This window comes from Streptopelia decaocto (assembly GCF_964273445.1).
Source record: "Streptopelia decaocto genome assembly, chromosome: 22".
Taxonomy (NCBI): domain Eukaryota; kingdom Metazoa; phylum Chordata; class Aves; order Columbiformes; family Columbidae; genus Streptopelia; species Streptopelia decaocto.
This window is the reverse complement of record NC_138677.1, coordinates 2,165,514-2,184,556: the sequence shown is the minus strand read 5'-3', so window position 1 is coordinate 2,184,556 and position 19,043 is coordinate 2,165,514. Positions and strand designations below refer to the sequence as shown.

General features: G+C 45.4%; 1 protein-coding gene across 1 annotated transcript; it reads left to right on the top strand.

The window, feature by feature from the left end:
• Positions 1-9,215: 9,215 nt before the first annotated feature.
• WNT9B (Wnt family member 9B) lies at positions 9,216-18,294 on the top strand (the record flags this gene model as incomplete). Its single annotated transcript, XM_082070839.1, has 3 exons — positions 9,216-9,355; positions 16,282-16,547; positions 17,818-18,294. Exons 1-3 carry the CDS (start codon positions 9,280-9,282, stop codon positions 18,292-18,294), a joined length of 819 nt encoding a protein of 272 aa, XP_081926965.1. The 5' UTR covers positions 9,216-9,279.
• Between the last annotated feature and the right edge of the window lie 749 nt (positions 18,295-19,043).

The following is a 19,043-nucleotide window of genomic DNA, read 5'->3' as shown; positions in this document are numbered from 1 at the left end:
ACTCTTCATTTTGTGACAACGATCTGTTTGGTATAAGTTGCTTTCTGGGCATACGAAATCTGGATGCGCTGCCTTTTGGCGATGCATAGCTTAGGATCTCAGGCTGTAGTTTCACTTTTTAAGGTTTTTTCCCTTCAGTGGTTTGACACAGGTGTGTCCTGCATGTTCTCACCTCTTCATCTGAAAGTCTCAAGAAGGAAACTGAAGTCTAACAACTCAGTGTTTGTTGGTGATAATAATGCAATACGTACATGCTTTCAAATACAATTTGGAGTTGATAGACTAGAGAGGAACTTGAGTATTTTAGAAGTCCCTATGTGAATGTTCGATATGGCTCAGTTTGGGAGAAAAACAATCTCACATCCAAATTATTACTGAATTGTAGGAAACCTTAGGCCCTGGTTCAGTGGTCTACATCTAAGTTTTGCCAAACAGGAGAGTCCTAAGCAGATGAGGCAGATTTTTGCTTTCCAAACACTTAATTGAGAAAACCTTGTGAAGATGTAATAAAAAATGGAAGAGGCTTTTGGGTGGCTGTTTTCAGATAGAGGACCTGAGCCCTTTCTGTTGTGTACGGTGGATTTGGCAAAAGTGAAGTATCGCTGGTTGACAGTGGTGAAAAATAGAGCAAATTTGATTCCGTTTGATTCCGGCAGGACAAAGGTGAGGCAGGAAATGTACACAGCAGTCCCACAAAAATAGTCTAAGGGCCTGGGAAAGAAGATGTCTTATAAATGTACAAAGTGAAGTCTTGCCAGAGCGAGCACAACCTTACAATGGAGAAATAATGGCAGCTGTGGGCAGATTCGGAGGGTCATGTTCCCAATATCTGGGGTTGTTTGGCCGTCTGGTGTCAGTGCATTGGCCACACTTGAACAGACCTTGAGCTGCCTGTGCTGGGTCCAGAGAGGTGTAAATTATAGTCTGCTTTGGAGAGAAGGAGGAAAAAATAATCTCTGCATGAATTGTGGTCTGGCTGTTGTTCAGGTTATGTCGGACTTGCCTGGGTCATTAGATGCAGGAATCCAGGAGTGGCCATCTCCCTTGCATACGGACAGCGTACACCTCTGAACTCCCTTCATGCTTCTTTTGTTTTCACTTTACTACAGACTCCCCCATGCCGCAGCCTCCTGGAAGGTGTTCCCTCCTTGTCTTGGCCATGCTGCTGCTCTCAGGATGTACAACTCCTTGGGTGGGTGGGAGTCTCTCTGGTCTTCACTAAGAGGTCTCAGCCTCCTGATGCCCTTTTAGGGGCTGTGTTTCACAAAGTGAGTAGTTTTGGAGTTGTTGGAAGGCAAAGAGCTCCTCACAGAGCCTAAGAAGGCAGCAGTTGCACTCCTCCTATAATAAAATTAGGTCAGGGCAGAATTCACAGGAGACCCACCTCAGGTAGGATGTTGTGGAGTAGGCAGAAGTAACAAACTCGTTCAAAGTCTTCTCCTGGGGAGACCTCCAGAGAGCAGGCTGCAACACATCCCATTCATGGGCCACTTTGGCCTGTGCTCTGTGGGCAGCTGCATCTGCTGGAGTGTTTCTTTATAACTCATCCTGAAATACCTGTGGTAGGTACAGAGGCGCCAGGCGTCCTGGAATCTCACATGATGTGCTGTCTTGATTTGCAGCTCCTCTTAACTCAGCCTACGTGTGTCCTCTGTACTTACCCTTGGTTCTGCTCCCATCAAAATCTGTGTCACAACTGCTGCTTATTTCATGATGGAAGAATTATTTGGGGGCCCTTAGAGAGAAAAACCAACATGTGACTTCAAGGTCTATTGGAAACAGCACAGAATGTCAAATGACATCTTAATGTAGATATGAGTACCTATATCTTTCTAGAGATCATAGAATCACAGATTCATAGAATACCAGGTTGGAAGGATCATCTGGTCAGCTTTGGTTTTCATCCAGTTAGCCCAGTTACCTACATTCCCGTATTTTCTTTGGTGACCATTGCAGCCTCTCCTCTGGTGAATTGAGTGGACCAGACCCACTACAAACAGGGACTCTGCTGTCCAGTTCTGAGAGCTCCTGGGAAGGTTTCTGAAGATGTTTCTCTTCCTGTTGAGTTGATAAATTAAATGCTTACTTACCTACAGGCTGCATAATAATTCCTCAAAGTACTCTATATCAGGAGGGCTTGTTACAGCATTTTTATTTGCATTGTCAGCCGCACAGAATACTGGGATATTTTCAAAGAGTATGTTAGCAGAAAGAGAGCAGAAATGGAGAGGGAAGCCAGCTTTCAGCTGAAACTTGAAGAGATGTAGTCCGTAGATACAGTCTGTAGTGACTGCAGAGATGATGTGGGACTACAGATGCACTGGGTAGGTAAGGGCTTTTCATGGATGCTCTTTGACGATCTTCAGCTCCCATTTAGACCATCTCATTTAGTCAAGGCTGCTGCTGGCCATCCATTTGTCCAGGGACAAATATTGAGGAAAATAGTGTTTCTTCACTAATAAACTTATTAAAATTCTATTCCATGGAGGTGCCAGGGAGAGAGGAAAGCTGGGGGGCCATTGTGAACCGTGGTGGCCTTGATTTGATCTTCAGCTCCCATGTTTTCTAAAACATCTTCCCACTGGGTGTTGAGTGTTTCATGTAGGGAATGCTCCAGGGAATGCGGCCAATCCAGAGTTAGACTGAAAACCTGACCTCCAACATAGTAATTGACCGGAGTGCTGGCTTGGGTTGGACGGTCAGAATCGGGGACCACACTGCCCCAAAATCATGGAGATATTTCATATGATTTTGCTGAGAGGTGGAAGGATTTAAACCAAGCGTGTCCAGACTGTGGGAGCCCAGAGCAGATCCAAATGACCCGAGTCGATCAGTGCATAGTCACTAATTGCAACAATTCCCAGCTAAAACCTCACACCAGGTCACACATACCTCTCATCCCAAAACAGCCAGCTCTTCCGATGTGAGATTTCTATAGGCTGTTCCCTGTGGAGAATTCTTTTTAAAAAGCGAGTCTGTATCTGGACAAATAACCTGTTGGTCTTCCCAAAAAGTGTTGGCAGCAAGCAGAAAAGCCCATTTCCAAGGACTCCAACTCAAAATCTCCCTTAGACATCACTTGAGTTTTTAATTCAAGATCTTTTTCTTTGTGAGGAGCAGAAAGCTTGACAGGAAACCCAGAGAATAACAGGTATAAAAACACCTGTCAGAGGGTCTGAAATGACAACTCTGATGGACAAGAATAAAAAACCTTTGAGATCAATTGTTTATCCCAAGATGCTGCTTTGGAGATTTCTGCCACCTTCTCTGTAGACAGTGGGTGGTACAAAGCATGGGAGACCATCCCATTTACTCAAGGCTGCCGCTGGTCATCCTTTTGTCCAGGGACAAATATTGAGGATTAAACAGTGTTTCTTCACTCTTAAACTTATTAAAACTCTATTCGATGGAGGTGCCAGGGAGAGAGGAAAGCTGGGGGGCCATTGTGGACCGTAGTGGCCTTGATTTGGTCTGTCATTGTCCCATATTCTCTTAGCCTTTCCTGGATGCTTGTTGCAGCTACCTGGGGGGGTGTAGATATTTGTGTGGAACATGAAAGGCCCATGAAATCAGATATGGAATATTGTTGTGGCTCCCTTTGATTTTTCTCTTTGCTTGGGAGAGGTAGAAAAGGTGCATTTTTAGGGGTTTTTGAGACCTTTCAGATCCAGAGGACGTTGGGCACCGCACAGGAACCGGCTCTCATTAAAAGTCTCTTAAGCAGCTGGAATGTGGCTGGAAGGAGATTAAAGGAAATAGATGAATTTAGCAAAGTGCTTAGGCAGAAAAGTAGAGAGAAATAAAAGTTTGAGATCATTATTGTTCTTTCAGATTGCTAGCAGGTGTGCATTAATTCAAATAGTTGCTTTTTTCTTACTGTATGATCTGTAGATAATAAACTCTAAATAATCTAAAAATGACGTGCAGTTTGCCTAACTGCAAATATCTGCATATTTTATATTGAATTTTGTAAGAGTGATCTCTTACTGTGATCTTGATCTGACCAAATGTTAGTTTTAGCCTAATAAACCACAGTTATAGTTAATATAATCAGAGCCTGCAAACCTCTACTAATAGGGGCAATTTTAGCTGTGTCTGTTATGACCCTGAGAGCGGCCTGTGCTCCCAGCTGTGCCACCGGTCACCTGCGTGCCCTTGGGCCTGACTTGGGCCTGCATGGCCTAACCTAACTCCTTTAGTTTCTCTGCCTGCTTATCTAAATTGAAATTTGGGAGACGCTCGTTTCGAGAGCTGTGTCTGCGCACCAATCTTGTGCAATGAATCCCAATGTCTGTAGGAGCCTCCGAGCACAGTGTTGTACTTTTCTCATGCTGACATTCACATGTCTTAGGTAACGAGTGCGAGAGTTCACATGAGAAAGACTTTCACAGAAAAGTATAATCCAGGTAGCTTTAGTTGCATGTCTTAGATTAGCCAATTAAGTGCTTATTTTGTTTACACCTCAATGCAATATTTCCATCCTTCATTTCTAGAGGAAAACCAAGTTACGCTGTGTGTTGCAACTTCAGGAATCCACAAATAATAATAAAAAAAGAAGTATTAAGTAAGTTTGTCTGGTCAATCATCAGCTATTTGTGTAGGATGCTGTATCACCTCTGTCAGAATCTGTGTCCAATTTTAGAAAGTGTTTTTCCCATTAAGCCTTTGCTTTACATAGTGTAAAAGATTAACTAGACTTGGTATCTTCGCTCTGTGTGCAGTCCCAGGCTGTTGTGTGCTATTGAAATCTCTATGAAAATGGAATCAAATTCCTCAAAGGTTGTTTTCATGGTGCCTATCATTATCTTCTTGGAGTTTTCCACAAATATTAACATCCAACATCCTTCAGGATCTGGAGAATGTCAATACCTTGCTTTTACACCTATAGAGTTTCAAGCAATAGCTTTTGCACCATGTTTTCCTTCCCGAGTCAGCACTTCGATGGGGACACTTAGACATCCAGTGGGCTACAGAAGAGCACCCAGTCTTGACTTTACAGTTGCTACTTAAGGAAACACGTCCAAGGCTCTGACAAACTTGCGGGAGCTCAATAGCCCTTAGTCAAATCGTGTCTGCTTAAGGTCTGATTTTCTGGCTTTAGCTTCCCCATCCTATGAATCTTGCTTTGCTCTTTACCACTAGACTAAAACACTGTCTGCTATGACTCTTCCCTATGAGAAAGAATTAATGGATTTGAGGCCAATATCCTAGCCCCTTGGGATGAGCATGTATAATGACAAGAACAAAAAGCCATCAGTTATCTTTGCAACTCTCTGTTTTATCCCCAGTTGAGTTCATACTATTGGACTCCTTTGGAAAGAGAGCCACCAAACCTCTGCCCTAGAGCTCTTGCTGTTTCTGAAAGCCCCATGGAAAGAAGGGGCTGAGAGCTGATCACATCTTTCATAGGAAGGAGATGACAAGTCTAAATAGTCAGGGAAGCTGTCTCAAAAATATCTGACAATGGATGAATGCTGGTTTGGCTGGGATGGAGGACACTAAAATGCAGATGGAGATGGCAGGAGGGGAGCTCTCTTTCTTCTGAGATGGGATTTTTGGGAGTTAGGATGCTAGGCATGGGTGGTAGTTCTGTTGGTATGTGGACAATCAGTAGCTTGGTATCCAGGAGTTTACTAAATACATATGTGGCTTTCCAGCAGTGAGCAATTTCAGTGTTTTCATATGAGGCTCTTAAACTCTTCTTTCCAGTGTTCATTCCCTTTATCTTGTTTCTCCTCTCTGTACCATGAACTTGGGAAACTTTGTTGCATGGGAGCATAGATACTGTACAGCAAATGGAGAACAGCTTAATCTCACATTTAACTTACTGATGGGTGCACTCTCCTGGGATGTGAGTGCTGGATTTCCAGGTAGGTACAGCCAGAACGTCCCTAAAAAGTCAGACTTTTGCTGACATCTAAGCCTTTCCCTCACCATGCTGGAGTTGGCATATCTTGATCTTCTTGAGCTTCAGAGCTTGTGCAGACCATGTACTTATGCACCTGGGGAAATATCACTGCCATGAACATGTATATTGGTTTTTAACCACTGCAGTGAGTCAGGCAAGGCAGTCAAGCTGGCTCATCCTGTGTTGGTCTCACTTGGGTCAGTCTCATGTCCCTCACCATAGTTTCTCCAGCTCATGGCTGCCATGTCCCTTGTGCACCAGCGGTGGTGCCCTCTCTGTCCAGCGTTTGGTGTTTGAATTCTGCAGTCTGATTTGCTCTTTGAAGCTCATCAAGCTGTGTTAATTCCAGTTTCTTTGGCTGAAACTGGCTCCAAAGGTCTGTTTCCAGTATTGCCTGTTTATCTCCTGGCTCTTACGGGGACATCTCTTGTTTCTGTCCCCAAGTTCAGTGGTGACAATGGGATTAAAAGTCTTGTGACACCCTTGGTTTCTAAAGTTTAATATTTGCTGTGTGATTCACAATGATTCCTTGGTTCTTGGTTAGTTTGCAGGTCTTTGGGTGATATCCATGTGTTAGCTACTTGCGCTTGTTCCTGATAATGGACATGTGAGTGCATCTGTAGACTACTGTGAGAAAGAATGCAGGAGTGCTGTAGGGTTAGGTCAGCTGAACTGTGCTGTAACTCCCATGCCTGCATTGACTGGATTGACCACAGAGAGATCTAGACAACTAAGTGAGAAATAAATGTCTATAAATTATGTGAAGGACTAAAATTGCAGCTGCAGTGCTTGACTTGCATCCTCCATAATGAAGATTATATCCCTTATGGTCTTACTTGAACACCTGAGTGTTAGAAATGTCTGTCTCTTGTGGAGCCAGGTAAATCTCATCTTGGTCACCTCCATTGGTTAAAATCCTTTACTTGTAAATAGGAGTGTGGTCGGCAACACAGACGCTTGCCACATTCACTGGTGCAGACTTTCCTTTTCTCTGTCTGCCAGCACAGACTGGCATTTGCTGTGCAGGAACAAACACCTGGAAACATCACCAGTCAGACCTGGTCAGATAACTCAGCTGCAAAAGAGTCTTGCTTTTCCAAGGAACCTGATAAGGGTGAAGAATCTCATTTACACACTCCTGTGGGGCATTGCTTGTTTGCCATTGTACCGACCACCTAACTGGTGTCCATCTCCACCTGGCTCGGTTTGCTCAACTGCTGAGCTGTGCAGGGGCTGCACCTTGAATCCTGGGGGCAGTTCTGGGCCCCTCACGCCAAGAAAACCCTTGAGGTGCTGGAGCGAGTGGAGAGAAGGGAACGGAGCTGGTGAGGGGCTGGAGCACAAGTGTGATGGGAGCGGCTGAGGGAGCTGGGGGTTCAGCTGGAGAACAGGAGCTGAGGGGAGACCTTCTGATCTCTGAACTGCCTGAAAGGAGCTTGGAGCCAGGGGGGTCGGGCTCTGCTCCCCAGGAACAAGCGCCAGGAGCAGAGGAAACGGCCTCAAGTTGCGCCAGGGGAGGTTGAGGTTGGTTCTGGGGAACAACTTCTTCCCCAAAGGGCTGTGGGGCATTGGAACAGGCTGCCCAGGGCAGTGCTGGAGTCACCATCCCTGGAGGGTTGGACAGATGGACATGAGGTTCTCAGGACATGGGGCAGTGCCAGGCTTAGGTTAACGGTTGGACTTGGTGATCTTAAAGGTCTCTTCCAACCAAAATGGTTCTATGATTCCATGATTTTGCGAAGATGACAGAGTGTCACTGCGCTGCTGGTGGGGTTGCCAGCATCTAGATAGTCTCTGTGGATACGCTTCAGAGGTTGCTCCTGATCTTGTCCCTCCCTAATCAGCTTTGTTTGTCTGACTCCACACTCAATTTGTGGATAGTCCAGTTTGCTGACTGGCGGAGCAGAACGGAAACCAGTTGGCTCATCTCTTTGTCCATGCTGAACTACACATTGGACTACATGCTGGATTTACCAGCATGAGTAGGTATGAGAGGGTTTGAGGAAGGGGAGGTGTATTATGCAAATGATAATGTTGGGGCTGAGACATGTCCAGATGTAAAGGTTTAGGGGGTTTCCATTATCTGTCTGGTTTTGGTATTTTGGGGGGAGGGTGGGCACTGACGCGTTCTGTGATTCTTACGTGTTTGGTAATTAGGACTGACACTCCTGGTCAGTGTTGTGCAAACACATGACTCTCCCCAGTTTGTTTGCAGCCCTTTAATTTGCGTCAGCGTAAAATAATTCCTGTGTGTTTCCAAGCATCCTAAGGACAATAAGGGAGATAATTTTTTTCAAGAAAAATATGGTCTTGTCATGAAATGTGAAACTACTTGTCTCAAAAACTCTGTGACATTTTTTAGCTAAATTTCATATAAGCACATATAAGTGCATTGCCACTACATTTGGCTATACATTTTTAGTAGACTTTTCCTTTACTTTTTCAGCAAGAAAATGTTTTCCAGCAAAAGTCGTACTTGCTTTAAAAAGGTGTTAATTGATAATATCTCCCCATTGGTCTTTCCTAACTATGTCTAGTGGTTTGGCACCAGTCTACAGAAAACCCCGAAATGACGTGGTTACTCAGATTGGCCATCAGGAACAATTTCTTCCCCAAAGGGCTGTGGGGCATTGGAACAGGCTGCCCAGGGCAGTGCTGGAGTCACCATCCCTGGAGGTGTTTAGAAGATGTATAGATAAGGATCTTAAGGACATGGTTTAGTGCTAGATTTATGTTATAGTTGGACTCAATGATCTTGAGGGTCTCTTCCAACTGGAATGATTCTATGATTCTGTGCTTTATGGAGTTAGGACAGGGTTGTGACATACAGTGACCTGCAGCACCATTGAGTAAAGCAAATCTCTGTGTGTGATGGTGAATGTATTGTGAAGGAATCAAAGCTGGAGGGACGCAAACATGTCCTCTTCATGGAGTCAAGAAAACCTCCCACCTGAGGTTGCTGGTGACAACACACGCGTGTTTTTTCTCTCTCCTCACAGTGTTAGTTTGCTAATTCGCCTTGGTGTGTGGTGTAGATGGGATACTAGAGCTAATCAATCTGTATTGATTAATCTTCTGAGCTGGTAAAGCACCCTGAGCAGCGGCTTTCTGACCATCTTCCCTCTGATCACCTTTTCTCTCCCATGACTGCCATCTTCAATAACTCTCAATTTTTTCTGCTTTCTTTCAGCTTGACTGGGAAGGAAGCTCTGACCCACTTCCCATCCCTGGGTCCCTCCGCAAGCTCTGCCCAGGGGAAGGTGCACGTGAAGCAGTGTGACCTGCTGAAGCTGTCCCGCAAGCAGAAGAGGCTTTGCCGGCGGGAGCCCGGCTTGGCGGAGACCCTGCGGGACGCCATCCGGCTGGGGATCATGGAGTGCCAGTACCAGTTCCGCAGCGAGCGCTGGAACTGCAGCCTGGAGGGACGGACCAGCCTGCTGAAGCGAGGTACAAGGTAGTCTTTTGTTTGCAGTATTGACTCTTGCTTGGTGCTGGAGCCCTTGAAAATTGCATCTCAAATTAAGCAAAGTGGGGCAATAACCAGGGAATGCAGAAATTGTCTGTTTCACCTGAGAATGGGAGCTGTGCAGTTTGGGCCCTTTTGCATCACTCAGCACTGGTGCGGACCCACCTTGAATCCTGGGGGCAGTTCTGGGCCTCTCACACCAAGAAAACCCTTGAGATGCTGGAGCGAGTGGAGAGAAGGGAACGGAGCTGGTGAGGCGCTGGAGCACAAGTGTGATGGGAGCGGCTGAGGGACCTGGGGGGTTCAGCTGGAGAACAGGAGCTGAGGGGAGACCTTCTGATCTCTGAACTGCCTGAAAGGAGCTTGGAGCCAGGGGGGGTCGGGCTCTGCTCCCCAGGTACAAGCGCCAGGAGCAGAGGAAACGGCCTCAAATTGCGCCAGGGGAGGTTGAGGTTGGATGTGGGGAACAATTTCTTCCCCAAAGGGCTGTGGGGCATTGGAACAGGCTGCCCAGGGCAGTGCTGGAGTCACCATCCCTGGAGGGTTGGACAGACGGACATGAGGTTCTCAGGACATGGGGCAGGGACAGGGGTGGGTTATGGTTGGACTCGATGATCTTGAGCGTCTTTTCCAACCAAAATGATTTTGTGATTCTGTGATTCTAAAATATGCCTTGTCCTCATCTTTCCTGCATGGTTGGTCACACATTGAAAAGTAGAGGAAGTTCATGCCTTTGACTTGTGGATATTTCTCCAAGAGCAGAGTTTTCTGGGCTGACCATTTTCCTTTTCTGGCAATCTGGGATGATGCCATGAAAAATAAGGGTTAGTGTGTTATGTCAATGGACATTTTAAGAAAAGACTCTTTTTAGCTCTTTGGATATTTTTGTATGTAAATCCCCATTGTTTTCAGATATAGAATTTAATCCTAATTTACTGTTTGAAACAGCTTTTTATCACCATTAAGGCATTTCAGTGCATGTTTGCAAATATCTCCTAAGACTATTTCGCATATATTTGGAGTCTCTGCACAAGTTTGGACAGAGTGGACAGAAGACACGCTGGCTTCTGATTCACAGAAGGCTTTAGAGGAAGAAAATGGTCTGTAAGTTCTATATTTGAGGTAGGAGGGGGGATAATAAATCCTTCAAATTATAAGAATTTGAGAAAAATAGAATGAAAACAGACTCTGAAACTATTTCACTATAAAAGTTCCCAGAGCTTGCACATACATGCTGCTGAACATGTCCTCATCCAATGCCTGACTGCCTGTTACCGAGTTTCAGCTCTTCAATAATGTTTAGTAGCATTTACTGAGTTTTAATCTTTAGTATTATTGAGTTTCAGTCCTTTGACAATGTGTAAAGTCTTAAATAAAAGGGGGCGAATAAGCCAACATTAACTTTGACGAGATAAAAATGTTGATTTTAATTTGCATTTGGATTGAAGTTTTTTAACATTTCCATTTAAAATTTTCAAATTTTACTAAACTAAATCTTAAGTTAATATTTTAGTAAACCAGCACATAAAAGATGAGATTTACCTCATTTTAAGACTGCTGTGAATTTTTTAGCCCACTGTGGAAGAAGCTGTTTGTGATAATTTTGAGTGACTTTCTGACATCTGTACCTTCATCAGCCTCAAAGAACTTGAAAATGACAATTGAATAATCCTCATCTTCAAATAGCTTGAAAACATTTAATTATCTCGTGGTGGCATGCCTCAACATTTCCATGGACTCCCGACTGACAAAATAAAATATCACCTATAATTTAAAACCTGTTTTGGCAGATGAGGATAACTGTCTGAAAACTTTTATTACACAATCTTAAGGATCAAATGATGATTTAATACACAAAAGTATGCCAGATACCTCTCCTATATGAAAGGACAGCTCGCTGGAAGCAATTATTAGTTCTTATTTTCCTCTAAATTGCAAATAGGTTAGTTTCTTCCACAAAGAACATGAACACTTTCAGCTGCCGCTTTTGATCTGTTTCTTACATATTCCTACTGCTGTTTTGTTGCTGCTGTGGAAATTGTTGGTCAGAGAACGGAGTAGGTTTCTTTCACCCAAGTAGTGATGAAGAGTTTTAGACATTATTAAGTCATTCCATATTGCCGCAGTCCTAGAGGAAATATAAAGAAAAACACACGCTTTTTAACAGTCTTCAGTGGTCTTATGAATGCAAGAGGAGAAAAAATATCATGTCCCCACCATTTTTTTCCCTACATTTGCATGCTTCTGGTAAGTTTTTGGAATGCCAGATTTATTTTCACAGTCCGCACCATTTCTTTTACACTGACACTCCTCTGGATACAACGGGAAATCTCTTTTTGCATAACCTACAATCCTTCTGTGACTACTGCAGTCACTTATGGTGGCTATAGCTCTTCACTGATCCATGCAAAATCCTTCTATATTCCTTCTCCACTTCTTTAAAAATCTGTGAATAGAGGTAGTTTTAGAACTATTCTGGACGGGTATTTCAAGACTTCTTGTTGCACAGTGGCAGTTGTTGTCTTTCTAAAAGCTTGTAAAGCAATGATGATATTTTGGTTTCCAAGGTGTGCCGCAGAGGCAGTCAACTGCTGCCGGCGGTCAAGTAAGCGGTATTTGATCTCAAACAACATGTTGATTTGGGGAAAATAAATAACTATAGCAAAGACAGCACAGATCCAGCTACTCTGAAAAATCCTTCTTGAGAAATGGGTGCTCTACAATAATCCTTCCCTCAATCAATCCGTTTCTTTGCTTCATGTTTGTCAGATTCTTTGACCTTGGAGCAGTGGTTTCACTGGTGTTATGAGGAACCTAGGAATGGGACAGCATGGGACCAGTGGCCCAGAGATGTAGAATTTCCATCATTGGAAGTTTTGAGAACTCAGATGGACAAAGCCCTGAGCTACTTTGGCACTGGAGTTAGCACTGCTTTGAGCAGGAGATTGGACTGAAGACCTCAAGAAGTCCCTCCATCCTAAACCTTTCTACAACTCTACAGCTTTCTGGTCTGCTCTATGTTTGTTTGTTTTCCCAGAGAGATGTGTCTTCAACTTGCTCTGAAATGCTCGCACTCTACTGTAGCACTGAGAAATCTTTGACCTTGAGCATCTTTCCTCTGGCATAATCACCATATCGCTATACTCCTCCTATTATAGTTTTCCTTGTGGTCTAGAGCACACCACACCACAGAATGATGTCTTGCCATTGCAGCAAACACTTTTCTGTATTTATAGGCTGCTGAGCTAGAGAAACAGTTCCAGAGAGCTCAGGGGAAGACTTGGACATGTGCAAGGTCCTACCAGAGTAGAGCTCGCTTGCTTCGGCGTCTCGAAATTCAGTTCTGTGCTGGATGTTTGCAATCAAACTGATGAGCAAAGATATCCACATTTAGATGTTCCCCATTGCACTGAGTGCTTAAGATTTCATTATAATCACTGGCAACTCAGCCAATGAGGTCAGGAGAGTGACTCATCCCCAAACCAGACCCTGACAGACCGGGCATTGGCTCCAAGCTCCACGGGCTGTGGTGACAAGAGCTCCATTGATGTAGTGGGAGGATAGATATGCAGGGCATATGGAGAAACCCCCACTTAGGTCTTCTCAAATCACGCTGTTGGAGATGATTGCTGCTCATTTCTGCTATGTCCTACTGAAAATCCAGCTTCAACAGCTCTGTTGCTCATTGTTATTCCACAAAGACTTCAGGACCATCCAGTTTTTCCTTTTCTCATGGGATTAAACAATTAAATGGTGGTAAGTCCCTTACGACAAAGTAGAAGGAATCATCTTAGACTTTTCAGACAAACATTTGGCATCCTGGTGACCTTGAACCTTTGCCATGAAAGGAGGTGGGAGGTGCGGAGGACCCGTTCTGAAAGTGTGCTCGTTATCTTCAGTTACTGCTGTCTGCAGTGGCCTGACCACAAGCAATGGTCTCTGATTTCAAGTGGCTTGAAATGTGGCCAGCACTTACGTGGAGTGCCACAGAAGAAACCAAACCATGACTGGTCAGAAATAGCAGAAGCAGTGTGGCATTCCACAAAGTCAGATTTAGCAGGGTATGTGGAGCTGACTGGTATTGCTGGCTTTATATGGTGTGGGAAAGTGCTTCTAAAATGCTCTCCTCCCTTCTGGTATCAGTATGTTGGAAAGGATATTGGGAATCTGGTAAGCAATTGGAGACAAGCTACTGGAATATTTTTTTCAGATTTAGGATGTCAAATGTATCTTATCCTCTCTTAGATTCTTCTTTTAGGTTAGCCACTGTTCAAAAATGCGTGAACATCATGTTGATAACCACAACCTGTATTGACCGTGTTCCACATCAGCTTTTCCAAAACTTTTGATGGATTTGGTGACATTTTTTCATTACTCTTCCAGTACCCTGGAAGATTTTACAGACCATCACCAACCAGAAAGCTTAATTGTAAGTTACTTGTTCCAGTGATACAGCAACTAAAATGGTGAGATAGGAAGCAGTTTGTTGATTGATCTCCTTGACCTCTTCCACATTGTCTTGACTCTCTCATCTCTGTCCATACTGTTGCTAGATCTTTCATCTAAAATTCTGGAATTCCAATGAACTCCTGTGAAGTATGTACTGAAGTTGCTAATGAAGCCTTTCCACTATGTTCATGATTCATCAAAATTTCATTCTTCTCAGTGATAGCTATCAGAAGAGCTCTTTGTCCTGTTGTCTGGTCGGATTTATGGTGACTTCACCCGGATCTCTGCAGTCAGTGGTCTGATCTATTATTACAGCTGAATGGGAGTTCTTTGAGGGAACAAAATGATGGAAAGATTTGAGGTTGAAGTGGATGAATTCTAGAGGTCCCTTCCAACCTCTGCTCAAATCAGGGTTAACTGCAAGACTAGATCAGGTCTCTGTGGTTCTCCCTCTCTCTTCCATTTTTGGGGAAAACAGATTCGTTTCCTTCTGATGTGGAAGGAAATTCAGCATTTTCCACTATGCAATACTGGTTTGCTTCAATGTGTTTCTTTCCATGTGAAAGTGTTCTATTTTTCATCAACTGAAACATTTTTGTTTTGGCCAGTCTTATCTATTGATCAGTCAGTTGCCTTTCTCTTCCTTGCTCTGCTTCCTAAGTTATGGACTTGTTAAGCAATTTCTTATTAACAGTTTGATATACTGTGAATAAACTCTGGAAGAAATGTTAAGATTTTCCCCTGGATTAAATAAGAGAGGAAGTAAATAATCAAAGGAAAATATTTTGGGGTTTGGGACAGGTTTGTGTCAGTCAGGGTTTTCTGGAACTTCTGTTGAGCCAAGGGTGCCATATCACAGAATCACAGAATGGTTGGGGTTGGAAGGGACCTCTGGAGACCATCTAATTCAACCCATCTGCTCACGCAGGGTCACAGAACAGATCACACAGGTGGGCCCAGGGGGTTTGAATGTCTCAGAGAAGGAGACTCCACACCCGCTCTGGGCAGCCTGGGCCAGGCTCTGGCACCACAAAGGGAAGAAGTTTCTCCTCGTGTTCAGATGGAGCCTCCTGTGTTTCAGTCTGTGCCCGTTGCCCCTCACCCTGGCGTTGGGCACCACTGAACAGAGTCTGGTCCATCCTCTGACACCCACCCTGAGATATTGATCCCATTGAGCAGATCCCTCTCAGCTTCTCTTCTCCAGCTCCACAGCCCCAGCTCTCTCAGTGTCTCCCCATCACAAAGATGCTCCAGAGCCCTCAGCATCTTTGTGTCCCTCCCTGGACTCTCTGCAGTGGTTCCTTGTCCTTCTCAAACTGGGGAGCCCAGCACTGGCCCCCGTTGTGCAGATGTGGCCTCCCCAGGGCAGAGCAGAGGGGGAGGATTCCCCTCCCTGACCTGCTGCTCACACTCTTCCTCACACACCCCAGGTCCCATTGGCCTCTTGGCCACACGGCCACATTGGTGACTCACGGTCACCCTGTTGTTGACCAGAACTCCCAGGTCCCTCTGCAGAGTTGCTCCCAGCAGGTCCCCCAACCTGTGCTGGTGCTGGGGGTTGTTCCTCCCCAGGTACGGGACCCTGCACTTGCCCTCATCGAACTTCATCAGGTTCTTGTCTGCCCCATCCTGTGTGCCCAGGTCTCACTGAATGGCAGCGCAGCCTTTTACTGTATCAACACAACCCATTCCTATCTGATCCCAAGTCTTCAGACTGAATTTCTATTCAGGTACTGTACTTTCTTTCCCGGCTAAAATGTCATGGTGTGTTATGGTCACATACCTCAGGGCAAATGCAGCCAAGTTGGAAAGCCTGCTTTAGGAAGGATAATAGCTTCAGAAAGCATCACCACAGTCATTTGGAGTAGGTAATTTACAGGGAAATCAGAAAATCCAGCCATGTGTGGGAGAGTTTGTCTTTCTTCCTCAAGATGCCCTTTAACATAGAACCTTTCCCAATCAAACCACCTGTGCTCTTTCCATATGAAACACTACTATATTGTGCCAACACAGCTCCTGATAAAAACATTTCAAAATAATGGGTCAGATTTTAAAAATATTTTTTAATTCTCTACTAAATATTTCCTGAATTTAAGCCACAACATTATTTCAGTGGTGGTCTATTCACACCTACCAGTGGTGAGGATAAGGACAAATGGAGTTACATGACTGTTGTTTTTTTCAATTGAATACTTTCCCAGGACTGTTTGGCTGTTGCCATCCATCCCTTGATTCACGAGTGGTCACCTGGGGTGTTACCACACCAGTTACTTCACTCATGATATTGAGTTTATCTGCCAGGAATGGTGTGCAGGCAATGGAAGAGTTTAATCTCTTTGTATTTTTAAGTGTTGTGCTTGGTTTTAGTTCACAGACAGTTAGGAGAGCCAGTGAGGTGGATGAACACCTTGTTCTGCCTTTCCTGCTCCTACCGTCTCCTAATCCTTCTCCTGTGCAGGTTTTAAGGAAACCGCCTTCCTGTACGCGGTGTCCTCCGCAGCTCTCACGCACTCCCTGGCCCGCGCCTGCAGCGCCGGGCGCATGGAGCGCTGCACCTGCGACGACTCCCCGGACCTGGAGAACCGCAAGGCCTGGCAGTGGGGCGTCTGTGGAGACAACCTCAAATACAGCACCAAGTTCCTGAAGAAATTCTTGGGTCAGAAGAGGATTGGCAAAGACCTGCGGGCCAAGGTGGACATCCACAACACCAATGTTGGCATCAAGGTGAGGAGCTGCGGCTGCAGACCTAGAAAGAAGTTAAGGCTCAGTGCAAGTCTTCTAACACATCCTTAGCCTTGACCTCATTAATGGTTATCACTATGGAAAGGGGGAGTGTCAGGAGGATGGAGCCAGGCTCTTCTTGGTGACAACCAATGATGGGACAAGGGGCAACGGGTGCAAACTGGAACACAGGAGGTTCCACTTAAAGATGAGAAGAAACTTGTTCCTGGTGAGGGTGGCAGAGCCTGGCCCAGGCTGCCCAGGGGGGTTGTGGAGTCTCCTTCTGTGCAGACATTCCAACCCGCCTGGACACCTTCCTGTGTAACCTCATCTGGGTGTTCCTGCTCCATGGGGGGATTGCACTGGATGAGCTTTCCATGTCCCTTCCAATCCCCGACATCCTGGATTCTGTGATTAGCCAAGGCTGTTTGTGACAGGGGTATCCAGTGCCCCTACTGCCAAATCAGACATGTACCTGTGGGTTGTGGACTGTATGGTACTGAGAGTGCCCTGGCAAGTCTCCTGAACTCTGGTGTGAGGAGCTGCATGTTTGGAGGGGCAGAGTAGCATCCAGTGTCCTCTGCTGGTGTCAGGGGCTGAGTGACAGCAATCAGCAGCCCAGTAACAGCTGTAAAATTGACTGGCGGAATTACTCCATGGGTTACACCACGGCCACAGTGAGTTCTGAGAACAGCAAGAGCTTCAGAGCTGGTGTGACATGTGAAGCAGATTAAGGTTTGACTCTCTCGAGATCAATTATGAATCTGCTGGCGATTTACTTAAGGTATTGGTTCTGTCCCAAGTTTTGGTCAGGGAGACCATTAGATCAAGCATTTTGACCCGTATGTTACAGGCTATTGACCTATCATTGTTTTCTATTTACTGAGTTTGATTACTTGTTTGATTATAGCACTGTCTTGATTTGAATACACCAAAGGGAATCCATCCTGCTGGACATACTCAGTTTCAAGGCTGACTATTCCTCCTATTCCAAATAAGCTTAGTAAAAAATTATTCAATATTCAGTATTTGGCCATTTGTCCTCATTCAGCCTCTCAGCTCTCTGGCTCACCAGTCAGCTCTGTAGCCATTCCCCTGTGTGTTGTGGTTTTTTTTTTTTTTTTTTATTACAGTTTCTCCTCCATAAAATAGGGATAATACCGATAAAACTGGAGTACTTCCAGGCTGTCTGCAATCTGAGGGGTTACCTCTACCCAGGAAGGTAGGCTCATGGTCCTGGCAGATAATGACTACCACTTCTCTTCCTCATCAGGCTGTGAAAAATGGTCTCAAAACCACATGCAAGTGCCACGGTGTCTCTGGCTCATGTGCTGTCCGGACATGCTGGAAGCAGCTTTCTCCTTTCCACGAGATTGGACGACTGCTGAAGCTCCGCTATGATGATGCCGTCAAGGTCTTCAGCACCACCAATGATGCTGTGGGACACTCGGAGCTGGCTGGCCCGCAGAGACATGGCCATTCCCCCAAGCACCCCGCTTCGCCCCGCTCTACGGACCTGGTGTACGTGGAAGACTCCCCCAGTTTTTGTCGTCCCAGCAAATACTCCTTGGGAACTGCCGGGAGGACCTGCTCACGGGAAGGCAACTGTGACAGCATGTGCTGTGGACGAGGCTACAACACCCAGAGCCGGCTGGTTACCTTCTCTTGCCACTGCCAAGTGCAGTGGTGTTGCTATGTTGAGTGCCAGCAGTGCATGCAGGAGGAGGTGGTCTACAGCTGCAAGCAGTAACGTCAGGGCTGGAGGGTGAAGAGAAGTCCTGGACTATGAGAAAGCAGCAGGACATGATTCTCTGCTGTGGGGTGAGGGCAAGAACCAAAGATGTCCAGTGCTCCTATTATCTCAATGTTGAGATCTTCCGATCCCTGTATGAGGGATGGAAACCAGAGGTTTTGTCAGGTATCAAATCAGGAAGGAGGGACAGAGAGAAGGGGTAACATGGGGACAGCAGAAACACTGAAACATTCAAAAATACCTCTCTTGAGCTAAAACTTGTGCTCTCGTCTGCAGGAATAACCCCCTTCTCCATCCCTCACTTGCACTCATGTAAATACATCAGGGTGGTGACACTGAAATACTGAGGGCTTGTGCCCTGGTTTCTGGAGAGAAGAGAATTAAGGGACTGGGGACGCCCCTAAGCAGACACTGGATCCCGGTGGAGCAGGCACAGCTGTGCTCCTGCACCGAGGCAGAGGGCTCTGACAACAGGGGAATTTCAGTGCTGTTCTCCGGGAGCTGGTTGGATCCTTTCTGCCTTGAGCTCAAAGATGCGCTGCTGAGTAGTCCCACCCTGAAGCGAGAATTGTGCCTCAGAAATACCAGTTTACAAACAAATGGATCTCATGTTCGTCATCTCCCAGATCTGTAGTTTGGACGTTCGACTCCAAGTCCATTTTAACCGCATTTTAACCTTGCTGTACACAGGAGATCTGGAATTGTGTCTCTTATGGTGTATGTATCACAGCTGAGGTCTGTGAAGT